The sequence below is a fragment of the Bufo bufo genome, chromosome 1, assembly GCF_905171765.1.
Source record: "Bufo bufo chromosome 1, aBufBuf1.1, whole genome shotgun sequence".
Lineage (NCBI taxonomy): Eukaryota > Metazoa > Chordata > Amphibia > Anura > Bufonidae > Bufo > Bufo bufo.
The window spans coordinates 641,970,697-641,986,569 of NC_053389.1; the positions used below are offsets into that span (position 1 = coordinate 641,970,697).

Below are 15,873 nucleotides of genomic sequence, written 5' to 3' on the forward strand. Positions count from 1 at the left end.
CAGGAGCACGCGCCATCTTTGAAGACACGGCCAACGCTGTACTAGTATGGTGCTGGTTGGGGAAGAGGTTTATAATGGCCTATTCTGCACTATATCGTTTTTCTTTAAGGTATATTATTAAGTTTAATTATAATTTACATTTGGAAATCATTGAAAAACATCTTTGTTATCCAGCCACCTGGCTGACAGGGACTTTTAGAACTATCCAAGATGATAACCAAGTGAAAAAAGTCCAATACTAAAGGGGCTGTCCAGGATTAGCCATCAATATCAGATCAGTGGAGGACACACCACACCCCTGTCAATCCATCCGTCCATTGTGTAGTGGACGGGGCTGGTAACGACAGTGTTGCATTACATAGTGGATGGAGCCATGTAGCGACACAGTAACAGCTGATCGGCAGAGGTGTGGTGCTTCAGACCCCCTCCACTTAGAATTGTACGAAAATAGGATCGCGCTGCAGATATTCCTGAGGTCCTCTTTCACACCATGCTGCTTTACACCATCAGATCTAAGCACGGGATGAAATGTAATTCCTCCCCTCATCCAAACCTATAAAAACCGAGGGGAGGAATTTTAGGAGTACTTACATTTCATCCCGTGCTTGGATCTGATGGTGTAAAACCGCATGGTGTGAAAGAGGACCTCAGGAATATCTACAGAGCGATCCTATTTTCGTACAATTTGGATTTAAAGTGTACTTAACCCACATCACTATACTAGGATCTGCAGCACGAAACGTCCAGGTACCGTATCAGAGACCTTTTTTCTTTTTTCCCCTCCAATTAGACATCAATAGGCCATCAATTTCAAAATCCTGGGCAAGGTCTGGATTCTATGAATTGCCCCAAATTAAAAAAGGTTTAAAAAGCAGGTACCTCTGGATCCACTAGCCAGCCGTGGTATAAGGGAATATCGAGTAGATCAAATACAATACACTCCGGAGTATACTCAAAGACTCTTACTCCGGTGAACTTCACATTGACATCTAGGCCAGTCTGTAACTTGTGCAGGATTGCCATGGCATCGCTCATATTCTGGAACACAATGACAGAATATTTTTTTTATTGCATTTCCTGGAGTATTTAATATCAGTACATTATATGTTCTACAACGTAAATAATCCCCCCATGTATAAAGCTATACACAAACCAAGAGCACAAAAATACATATACAGCGCAGTTACACATTTCTACAACTGCTCCTGTGATCACGATGCAGCATGGAATAGGCATCAATATGTGTTAAGACCACTGCTTGTTTCACTGCAAGGACCTGCAAGCAAATGGCTGCCCTGGATACACTGAAACGGGGCAAGCAGTCCTCTTTGGGGTGAAAGTCAAGAATACATTACACTCAGATCTGACAGCGGCTTCCTGCCCACAAGACAGTAATATGCTCTATACACACATCTAGGAACTTTTTTTTTTTTTTTGCTTTTTGGCTTCTGTATTATTTTTACGGCAAATAAAGAATAAAATTCAGATAGAATCTTAATGTGAGCCGGGCCTTATAGTGAAATCTAGAAGCTTTGTTCCAGCTGCTTTATTTCGTTCAGCAGTACATCAGTGTTATAACCTATTCATGTGGAAAAATTAGGTTAATGTGCTTTTTATAGGTGTTCCTTGGGCCTCTCAGTGGATGTAATACAAGCCAGGAAAAAGACAGTACAAGGAACACATGCATGGACCTGCAAGACAAGTGGCTAGGAGCAGTGACTACTTACAGATTCCTACAACGGGGCAGATTTCCAGGGCATTTTCACTAGCCGCCACTTGAGGGGTCTCAGTGCTTAAAAGGATTTTTACAGCTTCCACTAAGTTCAATGATAACCATACAATGTTTAAATGCAGTGAGCTCCCCCTAATGGCTTTAACAATATATTATAAAAGTGGAAGCAGAAGATTTAGAGCTGTATGGGGGAAGAATTATGCCAGCTGTGTAGTGTCAATACACTGAGGAACACAGCAGGGAATTTACATTCCCCCCCACGCCACTTTTCTGGTGTCTGCGACTTCTTAAACGCCAGTGCGAAAAAATATTGTCCTGGGTGGCGCCTCTATGTCGTCCTCAGCATTTTGTGATAGAGGGTGTGGCAAGAGAGGGGCCAACACTCCCGCCACATTTATCCTCATTTCCGCTAGTTTTTTTTGGGCGTACATGACAGACATCTACGGCAGCTCCGTGCTTCTGTAGATTTCTGTCTAGGCGCATGGACTGCTAAAAGATGCACCTAACTTATGACGAGGCCTGCACATAAATTAAGTGCATCCTCTGGCTATGCAGGGGATATCAAAAACTGGCCTAAAAGGCCAGTCTTTCATAAATCTCCCCCACAGGATAGAGAAAAGGCTGCACGTTTAGGCTGGGGCTACACAGAGACCTGTCGTGCAACAGCAAGTCGCAGAAAAGTCGCACAACAACAAAAAAAATGTGTGATTTGCCTGGCACCTGCTGTCACGTAACTATTTCACAGCTGAAAAAGAAAAGTCGCATGTGATTTACGTGAAAGTCAATGAAGAAAAAGTCACGTGCAACTGGTGACAAAATCCATCAGGTCTGGATTTTATGCGACTGTGCACATGTCGCTGCGTAGCCCCAGCTTTATGAAGCACCTGTTCCACTTTTTCCAAAATAGAGAAGTCGGGTAAAGTGAGTGAACGTTTGCGAGCAGAGTGAAGGATTTGATTGTCAGCTACACTGTGTAGAGGACTACAAGTATACAGTCCAAGCACACTGATGACTATGTTGGTGCTATGCAAATAATGGGACTATAGCAGATCCATTTACCAGGTTTACCCCAATACCACCTGAGCCATTTTCTCCACACCGTCTTGAATGAAGCGGAGACAGTTCTGATCCGACCAGTTCTTATTTCATTTTATATAAATTTACGTTGCAGTCTCCTGCTACCTTCAGGAACTTTTATGAATGCAGTAAGTAAAAAGCAAACCTTCCCTACTAATGTGCAGTCGCAGCAACATATTTCAAAGGGTTTGACAGCACAAAGCTCTTGATAAAAATTACAGCTCAGTTATGGCCTACAATAAAACAAATCTGCAGCGGTGATAAATGCTCCTTTATGTAGAAGCCTAATAAATGACCCCTTCCTGCTCAAAGTGATTCTGAAAGAAGGAATATTGTACTCGTGAAAACACTATAAGGGGAGAAACTACAAAGCAAGATATCAGTTCATATAGTAATGATTAAAGGGGGTTGTCCAACTGCTAAACTTTTTATTTATTTTTCTCAATTTATAGTAAGACTCACCGTACTGATCCCCCGAGATCCCATTCTGATGCTTCCTGTGTACCTTCTGGTTTCTACTTCCTGGTCCTTCTTGACACACAGGAAATAGTTGCTCAGCCAATCGCTGGCTTCAGAGATGACACGCCCCAGTAAATGATTGGCTGTGCAGTCCTGTCCTGAGTGTCGAGAAGGACCAGGAAGCATAGGAATGGGAGCAAGGGAAATTGGCAAGTTGAATTCATGCTTTTTTAACCACCTCAGCCCCCAGTGCTTAAACACCCTGAAAGACCAGGCCACTTTTTACACTTCTGACCTACACTACTTTCACCGTTTATTGCTCGGTCATGCAACTTACCACCCAAATGAATTTTACCTCCTTTTCTTCTCACTAATAGAGCTTTCATTTGGTGGTATTTCATTGCTGCTGACATTTTTACTTTTTTTTGTTATTAATCGAAATTTAACGATTTTTTTGCAAAAAAATGACATTTTTCACTTTCAGTTGTAAAATTTTGCAAAAAAAACGACATCCATATATAAATTTTGCTCTAAATTTATTGTTCTACATGTCTTTGATAAAAAAAAAATGTTTGGGTAAAAAAAAAAAAATGGTTTGGGTAAAAGTTATAGCGTTTACAAACTATGGTACAAAAATGTGAATTTCCGCTTTTTGAAGCAGCTCTGACTTTCTGAGCACCTGTCATGTTTCCTGAGGTTCTACAATGGCCAGACAGTACAAACACCCCACAAATGACCCCATTTCGGAAAGTACACACCCTAAGGTATTCGCTGATGGGCATAGTGAGTTCATAGAACTTTTTATTTTTTGTCACAAGTTAGCGGAAAATGATGATTTTTTTTATTTTTTTTTCTTTTCTTACAAAGTCTCATATTCCACTAACTTGTGACAAAAAATAAAAACTTCCATGAACTCACTGTGCCCATCACGAAATACCTTGGGGTCTCTTCTTTCCAAAATGGGGTCACTTGTGGGGTGGTTATACTGCCCTGGCATTCTAGGGGCCCAAATGTGTGGTAAGGAGTTTGAAATTAAATTCTGTAAAAAATGACCTGTGAAATCCGAAAGGTGCTCTTTGGAATATGGGCCCCTTTGCCCACCTAGGCTGCAAAAAAGTGTCACACATCTGGTATCTCCGTACTCAGGAAAAGGTGGGGAATGTGTTTTGGGGTGTCATTTTATATATACCCATGCTGGGTGAGAGAAATATCTTGGTCAAATGCCAACTTTGTATAAAAAAATGGGAAAAGTTGTCTTTTGCCAAGATATTTCTCTCACCCAGCATGGGTATATGTAAAATGACACCCCAAAACACATTCCCCAACTTCTCCTGAGTACGGAGATACCAGATGTGTGACACTTTTTTGCAGCCTAGGTGGGCAAAGGGGCCCATATTCCAAAGAGCACCTTTCGGATTTCACAGGTCATTTTTTACAGAATTTGATTTCAAACTCCTTACCACACATTTGGGCCCCTAGAATGCCAGGGCAGTATAACTACCCCACAAGTGACCCCATTTTGGAAAGAAGAGACCCCAAGGTATTCGCTGATGGGCATAGTGAGTTTATGGAAGTTTTTATTTTTTTGTCACAAGTTAGTGGAATATGAGACTTTGTATGAAAAAAAAAAAAAAAAAAAAAAATCAGCATTTTCCACTAACTTGTGACAAAAAATAAAAAATTCTAGGAACTCGCCATGCCCCTCACGGAATACCTTGGGGTGTCTTCTTTCCAAAATGGGGTCACTTGTGGGGTAGTTATACTGCCCTGGCATTTTCCAGGGGCCCTAATGTGTGGTAAGTAGGTAAATGACCTGTGAAATCCTAAAGGTGCTCTTTGGAATATGGGCCCCTTTGCCCACCTAGGCTGCAAAAAAGTGTCACACATGTGGTATCGCCGTATTCAGGAGAAGTTGGGGAATGTGTTTTGGGGTGTCATTTTACATATACCCTTGCTGGGTGAGAGAAATATCTTGACAAAAGACAACTTTTCCCATTTTTTTATACAAAGTTGGCATTTGACCAAGATATTTCTCTCACCCAGCATGGGTATATGTAAAATGACACCCCAAAACACATTCCCCAACTTCTCCTGAATACGGCGATACCACATGTGTGACACTTTTTTGCAGCCTAGATGCGCAAAGGTGCCCAAATTCCTTTTAGGAGGGCATTTTTAGACATTTGGATACCAGACTTCTTCTCACGCTTTGGGGCCCCTAGAATGCCAGGGCAGTATAAATACCCCACATGTGACCCCATTTTGGAAAGAAGACACCCCAAGGTATTCAATGAGGGGCATGGCGAGTTCATAGAAATTTATTTTTTTTGGCACAAGTTAGCGGAAATTGATATTTTTAATTTTTTTCTCACAAAGTCTCCCGTTCCGCTAACTTGGGACAAAAATTTCAATCTTTCATGGACTCAATATGCCCCTCACGGAATACCTGGGGGTGTCTTCTTTCCGAAATGGGGTCACATGTGGGGTATTTATACTGCCCTGGCATTCTAGGGGCCCTAAAGCGTGAGAAGAAGTCTGGAATATAAATGTCTAAAAAATTTTACGCATTTGGATTCCGTGAGGGGTATGGTGAGTTCATGTGAGATTTTATTTTTTGACACAAGTTAGTGGAATATGAGACTTTGTAAGAAAAAATAATAATAATTCCGCTAACTTGGGCCAAAAAAATGTCTGAATGGAGCCTTACAGGGGGGGTGATCAATGACAGGGGGGGTGATCAATGACAGGGGGGGTGATCAATGACAGGGGGGGTGATCAATGACAGGGGGGGGTGATCAATGACAGGGGGGTGATCAATGACAGGGGGGTGATCAATGACAGGGGGGTGATCAATGACAGGGGGGTGATCAGGGAGTCTATATGGGGTGATAACCACAGTCATTGATCATGCCCCTGTAAGGCTTCATTCAGACGTCCGGATGCGTTTTGCGGATCCGATCCATCTATCAGTGCATCCGTAAAAATCATGCGGACATCTGAATGGAGCTCTACAGGGGGGTAATCAATGACAGGGGGGTGATCAGGGAGTCTATATGGGGTGATCACCACAGTCATTGATCATGCCCCTGTAAGGCTTCATTCAGACGTCCGGATGCGTTTTGCGGATCCGATCCATCTATCAGTGGATCCGTAAAAATCATGCGGACGTCTGAATGGAGCTTTACAGGGGGGTAATCAATGACAGGGGGGTAATCAGGGAGTCTATATGGGGTGATCACCACAGTCATTGATCACGCCCCTGTAGGGCTTCATTCAGACGTCCGGATGCGTTTTGCGGATCCGATCCATCTATCAGTGCATCCGTAAAAATCATGCGGACATCTGAATGGAGCTTTACAGGGGGTTGATCAATGACAGGGGTGTAATCAATGACAGGGGGGTGATCAGGGAGTCTATATGGGGTGATAACCACAGTCATTGATCATGCCCCTGTAAGGCTTCATTCAGACGTCCGTATGCGTTTTGCGGATCCGATCCATCTATCAGTGCATCTGTAAAAATCATGCGGACATCTGAATGGAGCTTTACAGGGGGGTGATCAATGACAGGGGGGTAATCAATGACAGGGGGGTGATCAGGGAGTCTATATGGGGTGATAACCACAGTCATTGATCATGCCCCTGTAAGGCTTCATTCAGACGTTCGGATGCGTTTTGCGGATCCGATCCATCTATCAGTGCATCCGTAAAAATCATGCGGACATCTGAATGGAGCTTTACAGGGGGGTGATCAGGGAGTCTATATGGGGTGATCACCACAGTCATTGATCATGCCCCTGTAAGGCTTCATTCAGACGTCCGGATGCGTTTTGCGGATCCGATCCATCTATCAGTGGATCCGTAAAAATCATGCGGACGTCTGAATGGAGCTTTACAGGGGGGTGATCAATGACAGGGGGGTAATCAATGACAGGGGGGTGATCAGGGAGTCTATATGGGGTGATCACCACAGTCATTGATCACGCCCCTGTAAGGCTTCATTCAGACGTCCGGATGCGTTTTGCGGATCCGATCCATCTATCAGTGGATCCGTAAAAATCATGCGGACGTCTGAATGGAGCTTTACAGGGGGGTGATCAATGACAGGGGGGTAATCAATGACAGGGGGGTAATCAATGACAGGGGGGTGATCAGGGAGTCTATATGGGGTGATCAGGGGCTAATAAGGGGTTAATAAGTGACGGGGGGGGGGTGTAGTGTAGTGGTGCTTGGTGCTACTTTACTGAGCTACCTGTGTCCTCTGGTGGTCGATCCAAACAAAGGGGACCACCAGAGGACCAGGTAGCAGGTATATTAGACACTGTTATCAAAACAGCGTCTAATATACCTGTTAGGGGTTAAAAAAAACACATCTCCAGCCTGCCAGCGAACGATCGCCGCTGGCAGGCTGGAGATCAACTCTCTTACCTTCCGTTCCTGTGAGCGCGCGCGCCTGTGTGCGCGCGTTCACAGGAAATCTCGCGTCTTGCGAGAGGACGCGCCGGCGCGTCCAGGAGGAATGAATCAACCACCTCCAGGACGCGTCTGTGCGTACAGCGGTCCGGAGGTGGTTAAATGCCATTCTAACCCTTTTAAAAATACTGCGACTGATTTTTTTTTTATACAGTCCACACTGACTATAGACACATTTTGCTTGCAAGATAAAGTTTTTTTTGCAGGAATTTTACACTAATAAACTATCGTCAGGATAGGTTATCAGTATCTGATCAGTGGGGGGCTGACACTCCGGACACCTGCCGATCAGCAGTTTGAGAAGACACCGGCACTCACAGTAGCACCGCAGCCTCCTCTCAGCAAACCAAGCACAGTGCTGTACATTGTATAGCAGCTATGCTTGGTATCGTGCTCAACCCCATTCACTTCAAGGGGGCTGAATGCGCACAGGCCATGTGACCAATGAACGTGACGTCACATGGCCTAAGCAAAGCTGGGGAAGGCCACAACACTACTGCAATTGCCGGTGTCTTCTCAAACAGCCAAATCCAAAGCTAGTGTCAATGAAGGAATCTCCCCTTCAACGTGCATAAAGTGAGGTAAGCCCTACACCAAAATCAATATAATAACCAAGAAATAGAGGGGCCGGGGTGTAAATTAAAGCGTAACCTTTAATGTACTAATATTAACATTTCTGGTGCAACTATGCAATAAGAACATTAATATTGAATAATTGCACCAGCAATATTAATATTAGAATATAAAAAGTTACATTTTAATACATTTACATCCCACCCCCTCTGTTTTTTGGTTATTACATCCAGATCTGAAGGCACAAGGCAGCTATGCTAACCAGTTTGCAGTTGTCTACATTGTTTCCAGCATAGTAAAGAAAGACAAAGAGACCTCATTTAAGGGGCTGTCCAAAGAGCATTCCGACCTATAGCATTCCGCTTCTAGCACCGCCACTACGCTCCTCCCTACAATGTGCCTGCATACCCTGGACACTGCTGTAGCCAATCACTGGCCTTAGAGGTATATGGTGCAAGAACCCTGAGGCCAGTGATTGGCCAAACAAACACATGCCTGGCAGGAAGGGTCAACATAAGGGTTTAAACGGTATACACTGCCTTCTTAATTTATAACAATTGCTGCCTTGGAGGACATTTTCAATAAGTCATTGTTGTACAGAGCTTTAAAAAAAAAAAAAAAACAACACCTGTCCATATGTTGTGTGTGGTATTACAGCTAAGCCCCATACACTTTAATGGAGTGGAGCTTCAATTCCAACCTATGGACAGGCGTAATGCTGCCTGCAGAAGAAAGCAACAATGTTTTCTATATCTTGTACAACCCCTTTAAAATACTCTAATCATAAAATTCTGCCAGCTCTATGGTCCTAAATGTAGCATGACCCCAAAAATTACTTAAAAGGGTTTTCCAAGATTTTAATACTAACAACCTATCCAATGGATAGGTCATCAGTATCTGATCGGTGGGGGTCTAACACCCAGGACCCTACTTATCAGCTGTTTCAAAAGGCATTGGAGCTCCTGTGAGCGTTGCGGCCTTCTCTCAGCTCTCCAAGCAGAGTGCCCTACATTGTACAGCGTCTGTGCTTGGTATCGCACTCAGCCCTATTCACTTCAATAGGGCTGAGCTGCACCTAGGCCACATGACCAATAGAGGACCACAGGAGCACCAGTGCCTTCTCAAAAAGCCAATTGGATGGGTTCCCTGGTGTCGGACCCCAACAATCAGATACTGATGACCAGTTTTAAAATCCCGGTACTGGAGACATGCAAAGCAGTGTCTTTCTTAGGGAGCATTCACACGACCGTGTTTTTCTTCCGCGTCCGTGCCGCAATTTTTGCGGACAACGCGCGGACCCATTCATTTTTATGGGTCCGCAAAAATTGCGGAATGCCTTTCATTGTCATCCGTGTGCTGTCCGTTCCGTGTGTCCGTTCCTTTTATTTTACAACATGTCCTATACTTGGCCGCAAATTGCGGTCCGTGGTCCCATAGAAAGTCAATGGGTCCATAAAAAACGGATAGCACACGGAAATGCATCCGTATGTCATCCATTTTTTGCGGACCCCTGGACTGAAAACATTCTAGGAAACCCCATTTCAGTTTTTTGCGGACCGTGAAAAACGGATGACACACGGAAGCACCACCACGGATCCGTGATTTGCGGGCCGCAAAACCAACACGGTCGTGTGAATGCTCCCTTAGGCTGCGTTCACACGGGCGAGTATTCCGCGCGGGTGCAATGCGGTAGGTGAACGTATTGCACCCGCACTGAATCCTGACCCATTCATTTCTATGGGGCTGTTCAGATGAGCGGTGATTTTCACGCGTCACTTGTGCGTTGCGTGAAAATCGCAGCATGCTCTATATTCTGCGTTTTTCACGCAACGCAGGCCCCATAGAAGTGAATGGGGTTGCGTGAAAATCGCAAGCATCCGCAAGCAAGTGCGGATGCTGTGCGATTTTCACGCATGGTTGCTAGGTGACAGTCTATTCACTGTATTATTTTCCCTTATAACATGGTTATAAGGGAAAATAATAGCATTCTGAAAACAGAATGCATAGTAAGTGATCAGTTGAGGGTTAAAAAAAATAAAAAAAATTAACTCACCTTCTCCGTTTGTTCGCGTAAGTCCCAGTCTCTTCTTTACTTCTCAAAAGATGAACTATGGGCTAAAGGACCTTTGGTGACGTAAGATCACATGCTCCAATCACATGGTCCATCACCGCGGTGATGGACCATGTGATCTTACGTCACCAAAGGTCCTTTAGCCCATAGTTCATGGGTACCACAGTCGGTTTTTTATCACGCGCGTGCAAAACACATTGCACACGCACGATAAAAACTGAACATCGGAACGCAATCGCAGTCAAAACAGTCAGAACTAATCCGGACACGCTCGTGTTAACCCAGCCTTAAGCAGATAAAATCTCCTAATAAGTACAGATGAGCAATGAGGCAAATTAATTCAATTAATTTGCTCTTTTAGTGCCCAGCTCTTTTAGTGCCCAGCAAATAATGCTTGGTATTGCAGCTCAGCCCTATTGACTTTAATGGGGCTGAGCTGCAACTAGGCCATGTGACTGATGTACAGTGATGTCACATGTCCTAAAGAGGCCACAGCTTATTGGTGGGGGTCCCAGGTGTCGGACCTGCACCGATCTGATACCGATTACCTCATTTCCAGCTAACACTTTTAAAGGTTAATTACGTTTTTATTTTTATCAACAAAAATAAAGCTTTTTTTTCCCATAAAAATGCTTTTATTTAGCAAAAGTGGTAAAAAAATAAAAAATTTATACATATTTGGTGTCAACATCACCGTACTGGCCCATACAATAAAAGTAACGTGCTAGTCATGCTGGACAGTGAACATTGCAAGTTCAAAAGTGCAAAAAACAATAGAGAAATAGCTATTTTAATCAAAATAGTGTCACTAATGACTACAATTTGACAGAGAAATAATAAAGTTATTGCTAGAAAGAAAAAAAAACAAAAACAAAATAAAAATATTCTAGAAAAATCTAGATCTAATCAAGATTTTTATTTATTTTTTAAATCACCCAGCCCTAGCATAAAGAATTTGCAATATTTTATACTAAACATGACCTAACATGAAATGTATTGAAGATCAAATTAACGGGCTTTGGATAGGTCGGGCTTTGGATAGGTCATCAGTATCTGATTAGTGGGGGTCTGACACCCGGAACCCTGCCAATCAGCCGTTTGGGAAGGCACCAGCGCTACCATGAGCACCACAGCCCTCTCTCCGCTTTTCCTAGTCCAGGTGACAACACGATCATGTGTTGTGTGGCCTACTGCGATAACAAGCAAAGCCGCAATACAATCTACGGCGCTGTGCTTGGTGAGCTTTGAGAAGGCAGCAGTGCACACAGGAGCCCCAATGCCTTCTCAAAACAGTTGATCAGCAGGGATCCTAAGTGTCGCCCCCCTTCCCGATCAGATACTGATGACCAGTGATGGTCACTTCGCAGTGTTCACCAGCGAACACATGCAGGCTGCCATCTTTAGTAAGGTAGACTCACCCGTCCTGCGATGCACAGGTAAGCCCTTACCTGTGCCTGTGCTGGTCTGAAATCAAATGCAGTCACTGGGAGGAGCAGGCAGTTCCAAGAACAGCAGCCGGGGGCCTTCATCGGGCTGTTCTCGGAACTGCCTGCTCCCGGTGACTGCATTTGATTTCAGACCGGCTCCCGTCACAGGTAAGGGCTTACCTGTGCATTGCTGGACGGGTGAGTCTACCTTACGACCATCACTGCTGATGACCCGTCCTGAAAATTTATAAAAAAATAAAATAAAATATCTGTATGAGGCTCCATTCATAGTCCACAACGTGTTTCGCGGATCCACGGAGCCGCGGATCCACAAAACACGGAAATCGGCAATGTGCGTTCCGCATTTTGCGGACCGCACATTGCCGCCACTAATAGAATATGCCTGTTCTTGTCCGCAATTGCGGACAAGAATAGGACATGTTCTATTTTTTTTGCGGAACGGAAGTGCAGACCCAGAAGTGCGGATCCGCAATTCCGTGTCCGGGGCGTGCTGCCCCATAGGAATGAATGGGTCCGCAATTCCGTTCCGCAAAATGCGGAACGAAATTGCGGACGTGTGAACGGAAGCCTAAAAATCTGTATACAAATCTCAGAAAACCCTTTTAATGTAAACCTAGTCTAAAAAATAATTTATGTTCTGTCCTCATGTTTGCATGGTACATTCACCTTATGTATGAGGAGCACTTCTGTTGGAAACACTAGGATCATACATTTGGTGAGATACTTCACGCACACCACAGCCTTAGGGCTCATGCACACGACCGTATGTATTTTGCGGTCGTGTGCATGAGCCCTTATGATCAACTCCTGGTTTTGGCTTCCAAAACCACATCAGAAAACCGGACCGCGTGGCCTTACCCTTACAGCTGACATCTGCGATACTGAGCTGAGGTCACCACTACAATAACAATAGTCACGTATGTAAAACTCAGGGTAAAAGGAGTTTTTCATCTTCATATGCAGTGCCAGTACACATAAACATGAATTTTATCTGTAATTAAATAAAATATTGCAATCCGGTCACTTAAAAAAAGTGCTGAGGCCTTGCCTGTGAACCCGAACAGATTAGTGACTTCACACAGAAGAGAACTGAAGTAACCATTATAAATAACAATTACGGCTAATCATCATCGATCTGGTCGAGCGAAAGCACACCATTACACAAAAGATAAAATGGAAGCCATTACCTGCTCGTAATTCAGCCGCTGAACCTCAGAAATCTCTTTTGGTTTTGCTTCTAAAATGTAGTCTCCTAGAAAAAAGAAAAAGGAGATTAAAGTCACAAAGCACAGACAAGTGTTACTTACTCAAAGCCAGCAAAAAAGAAAACAAGCCAACAGGAACAACAATGAATTTGACATCAAAGTCAAGAAAAAAAATATTACTTGACATTTCTTTGATCAACTCTTCATTAAAATGTGCGTGTTCACACAACAAGCTTGTGTTTTTCTACTAGGAGTAACGGGAGAACCACAGCTAAAAAGGGTTAATCGGAACGGAAAACGCTAGACACTAGCTGCACAAGCAGGTAGCTAAAGGGGCAGATACAGTTGCAAGTATGGTGGTGGGGGCATCATGGTTTGGGGCTGCTTTGCTGCGTCAGGGCCTGGGCAGATTGCTATCATCGAAAGAAAAATGAATTCCCAAGTTTATCAAGACATTTTGCAGGAGAACTTAAGGCCATCTGTCCACCAGCTGAAGCTCAACAGAAGATGGGTGTTGCAACAGGACAACGACCCAAAGCAATGAAGTAAATCAACAACAGAATGGCTTAAGCAGAAGAAAATACGCCTTTTGGAGTGGCCCAGTCAGAGTCCTGACCTCAACCCGATTGAGATGCTGTGGCATGACCTCAAGAAAGCGATTCACACCAGACATCCCAAGAATATTGCTGAACTGAAACAGTTCTGTAAAGAGGAATGGTCAAGAATTACTCCTGACCGTTGTGCATGTCTGATCTGCAACTACAGGAAACGTTTGGTTGAAGTTATTGCTGCCAAAGGAGGTTCAACCAGTTATTAAATCCAAGGGTTCACATACTTTTTCCACCTGCACTGTGAATGTTTACATGGTGTGTTCAATAAAAACATGGTAACATTTAATTCTTTGTGTGTTATTAGTTTAAGCCGACTGTGATTGTCTATTGTAGATCAGATCACATTTTATGACCAATTTGTGCAGAAATCCATATAATTCCAAAGGGTTCACATACTTTTTCTTGCAACTGTATATCAATGCAATTATGTGGTAGGGGAGCGTCGTTCAGGTTTTCAATCTCTATTCTATGGCAGAAAAGCGCCTGTGAACCCCGCCAAATTCAACTGTGGTAGGCTCCGTGGCCGTGGTGTATTCCATCCATGCCAATGCTTAGATTAGGATTAGAAATGTACTAAAGCAACCTGCGGCCCTCCACCTGTTGTAAAACTACAACTCGCACCATGCCCTTCTGTAGGCTGATAGCTGTAGGCTGTCCTGGAACGATGGGAGTTGTAGTTTTGCAACAGCTGGAGGGCCGCAGGTTGGGCATGCCTGTACTAAAAGGTTGTTACAGGTGTTTCACTTTTACTTTTTCCATTTATGCCCAAGTAAATATTTCTGGAACCACATAATGTGTCTCCTTAGTGAGAAACACGTACAAAGGGGGAGATTTATTAACATTGGGGGTTCATGCACAGCCTTAGGGCTCATGCACACGACAATGTGCTGGCCGGGCCCATCCTGCGGACCGCAAATTGCAGTTCGCAATTTTTTGCTGCTTTTTTTGCAGTGCGAAGGCATGGACAGAAAACCTACGGAAGCACTCCGCAGAGCCTCCGATCCGTGCCTCCGTTCCGCACCGCACCTCCTGGATTGTGGACCCATTCAAGTGAATGGGTCCGCATCCGTGATGCACACAGCCGGTGCCCGCGTATTGCGAACCCGCTGTATGCGGGCCGAAATACGGCCACAGCCGGGCAACAAGCGTGTGCATGAGCCCTTTTAAAGTGACCCTAAGGTTCAAGAAAAAAATAAAATAAATCACATTAACTGGGGAACGAACAAACAGAACACTTGATGGTGATCTCCTTTCCCTCTTTTTAGTTGCAGATCCATCAATTCTCTGGCTGCACTTCTGCCATCCAAGATGGCCGCAGCGCTTCTCAGAATACCTGATATACACTGACACATCCTGTATGTCCAGCCCCGCTCTTGGATTGGCCAGCACTGTTCATGCGAGCAGTGCTTGCCAATCTGATGGCAGCAGGGAGTGTCTTGGGCTATGAAACACACAATATGCATCAGGTAATTAGAGTAGAGGTGCGGCCATCTTGGATGGCAGAAGAGCAACTTGGAAATTTATGAATCTGCTGTTAAAATAATGAAAATGGGGGCACAGGATAAATGTTATGTTTGTTCCCCAGTTAAATGTCTATTTATTTATTTTAAAGTACAGTCGCTTTAAACTATACTCCACTGGAGTAAAATGAGCTAAATTTATTAAAGGGGTTGTCCATATTTTTATATTGATGGCCTATCCTCCGGACTGCTCGCACCCCTGCCTTCTCTTCACTGTTTACCTGCTCGCTGTTATCCTTCAGGTCTACTGAAAGCGCTGGGAGATACTCCTAGCAGATACAATGCATAAGCTCATCCACTGTGGTATGAATACAGCCTTAGGGCTCATTCACACGACCGTTAGTGTCCCGTGCTGTGAACTGTAAATTGCGGTCCGCAATGCACGGGCGACTTCCGTGGGGCAGGCGCATGGGGATTGCAAACCCATTCCCTTGAATGGGTCTGCGATCTCTCCGTTCCACAAAAAGATAGAGCATGTTCTATCATTTTGCGGTGTGGAGACACGGAACGGAACTCCAGAAATCACTCTGTAGTGCTTCAGTAGTGTTCCGTTCTGTGCTTCCGTTCCACATCTCCGGATTTGCGGTCCCATTGAAATGAATAGGTCTGCATCCATGATGCGGAATGACAATGGAACGGTGCCCGTGTATTGCGGATCCGCAATACAGGAACGGGACACCAACGGTCGTGTGAATGAGCCCTTAG

General features: G+C 44.3%; 1 protein-coding gene across 2 annotated transcripts in view; it reads right to left on the minus strand.

The window, feature by feature from the left end:
- The window catches only part of MINDY2 (MINDY lysine 48 deubiquitinase 2), a 105,014-nt gene that overhangs the window by 35,639 nt on the left and 53,502 nt on the right, over window positions 1–15,873 (minus strand). For both annotated transcript variants that reach the window (XM_040413881.1, XM_040413882.1), the window contains exons 3-4: window positions 13,020–13,084; window positions 880–1,038 (exon numbers count right to left, since the gene is read on the minus strand). In XM_040413881.1, coding sequence (XP_040269815.1) covers window positions 880–1,038; window positions 13,020–13,084 — 224 coding nt within the window. The remainder of the gene's footprint in view (window positions 1–879; window positions 1,039–13,019; window positions 13,085–15,873) is intronic.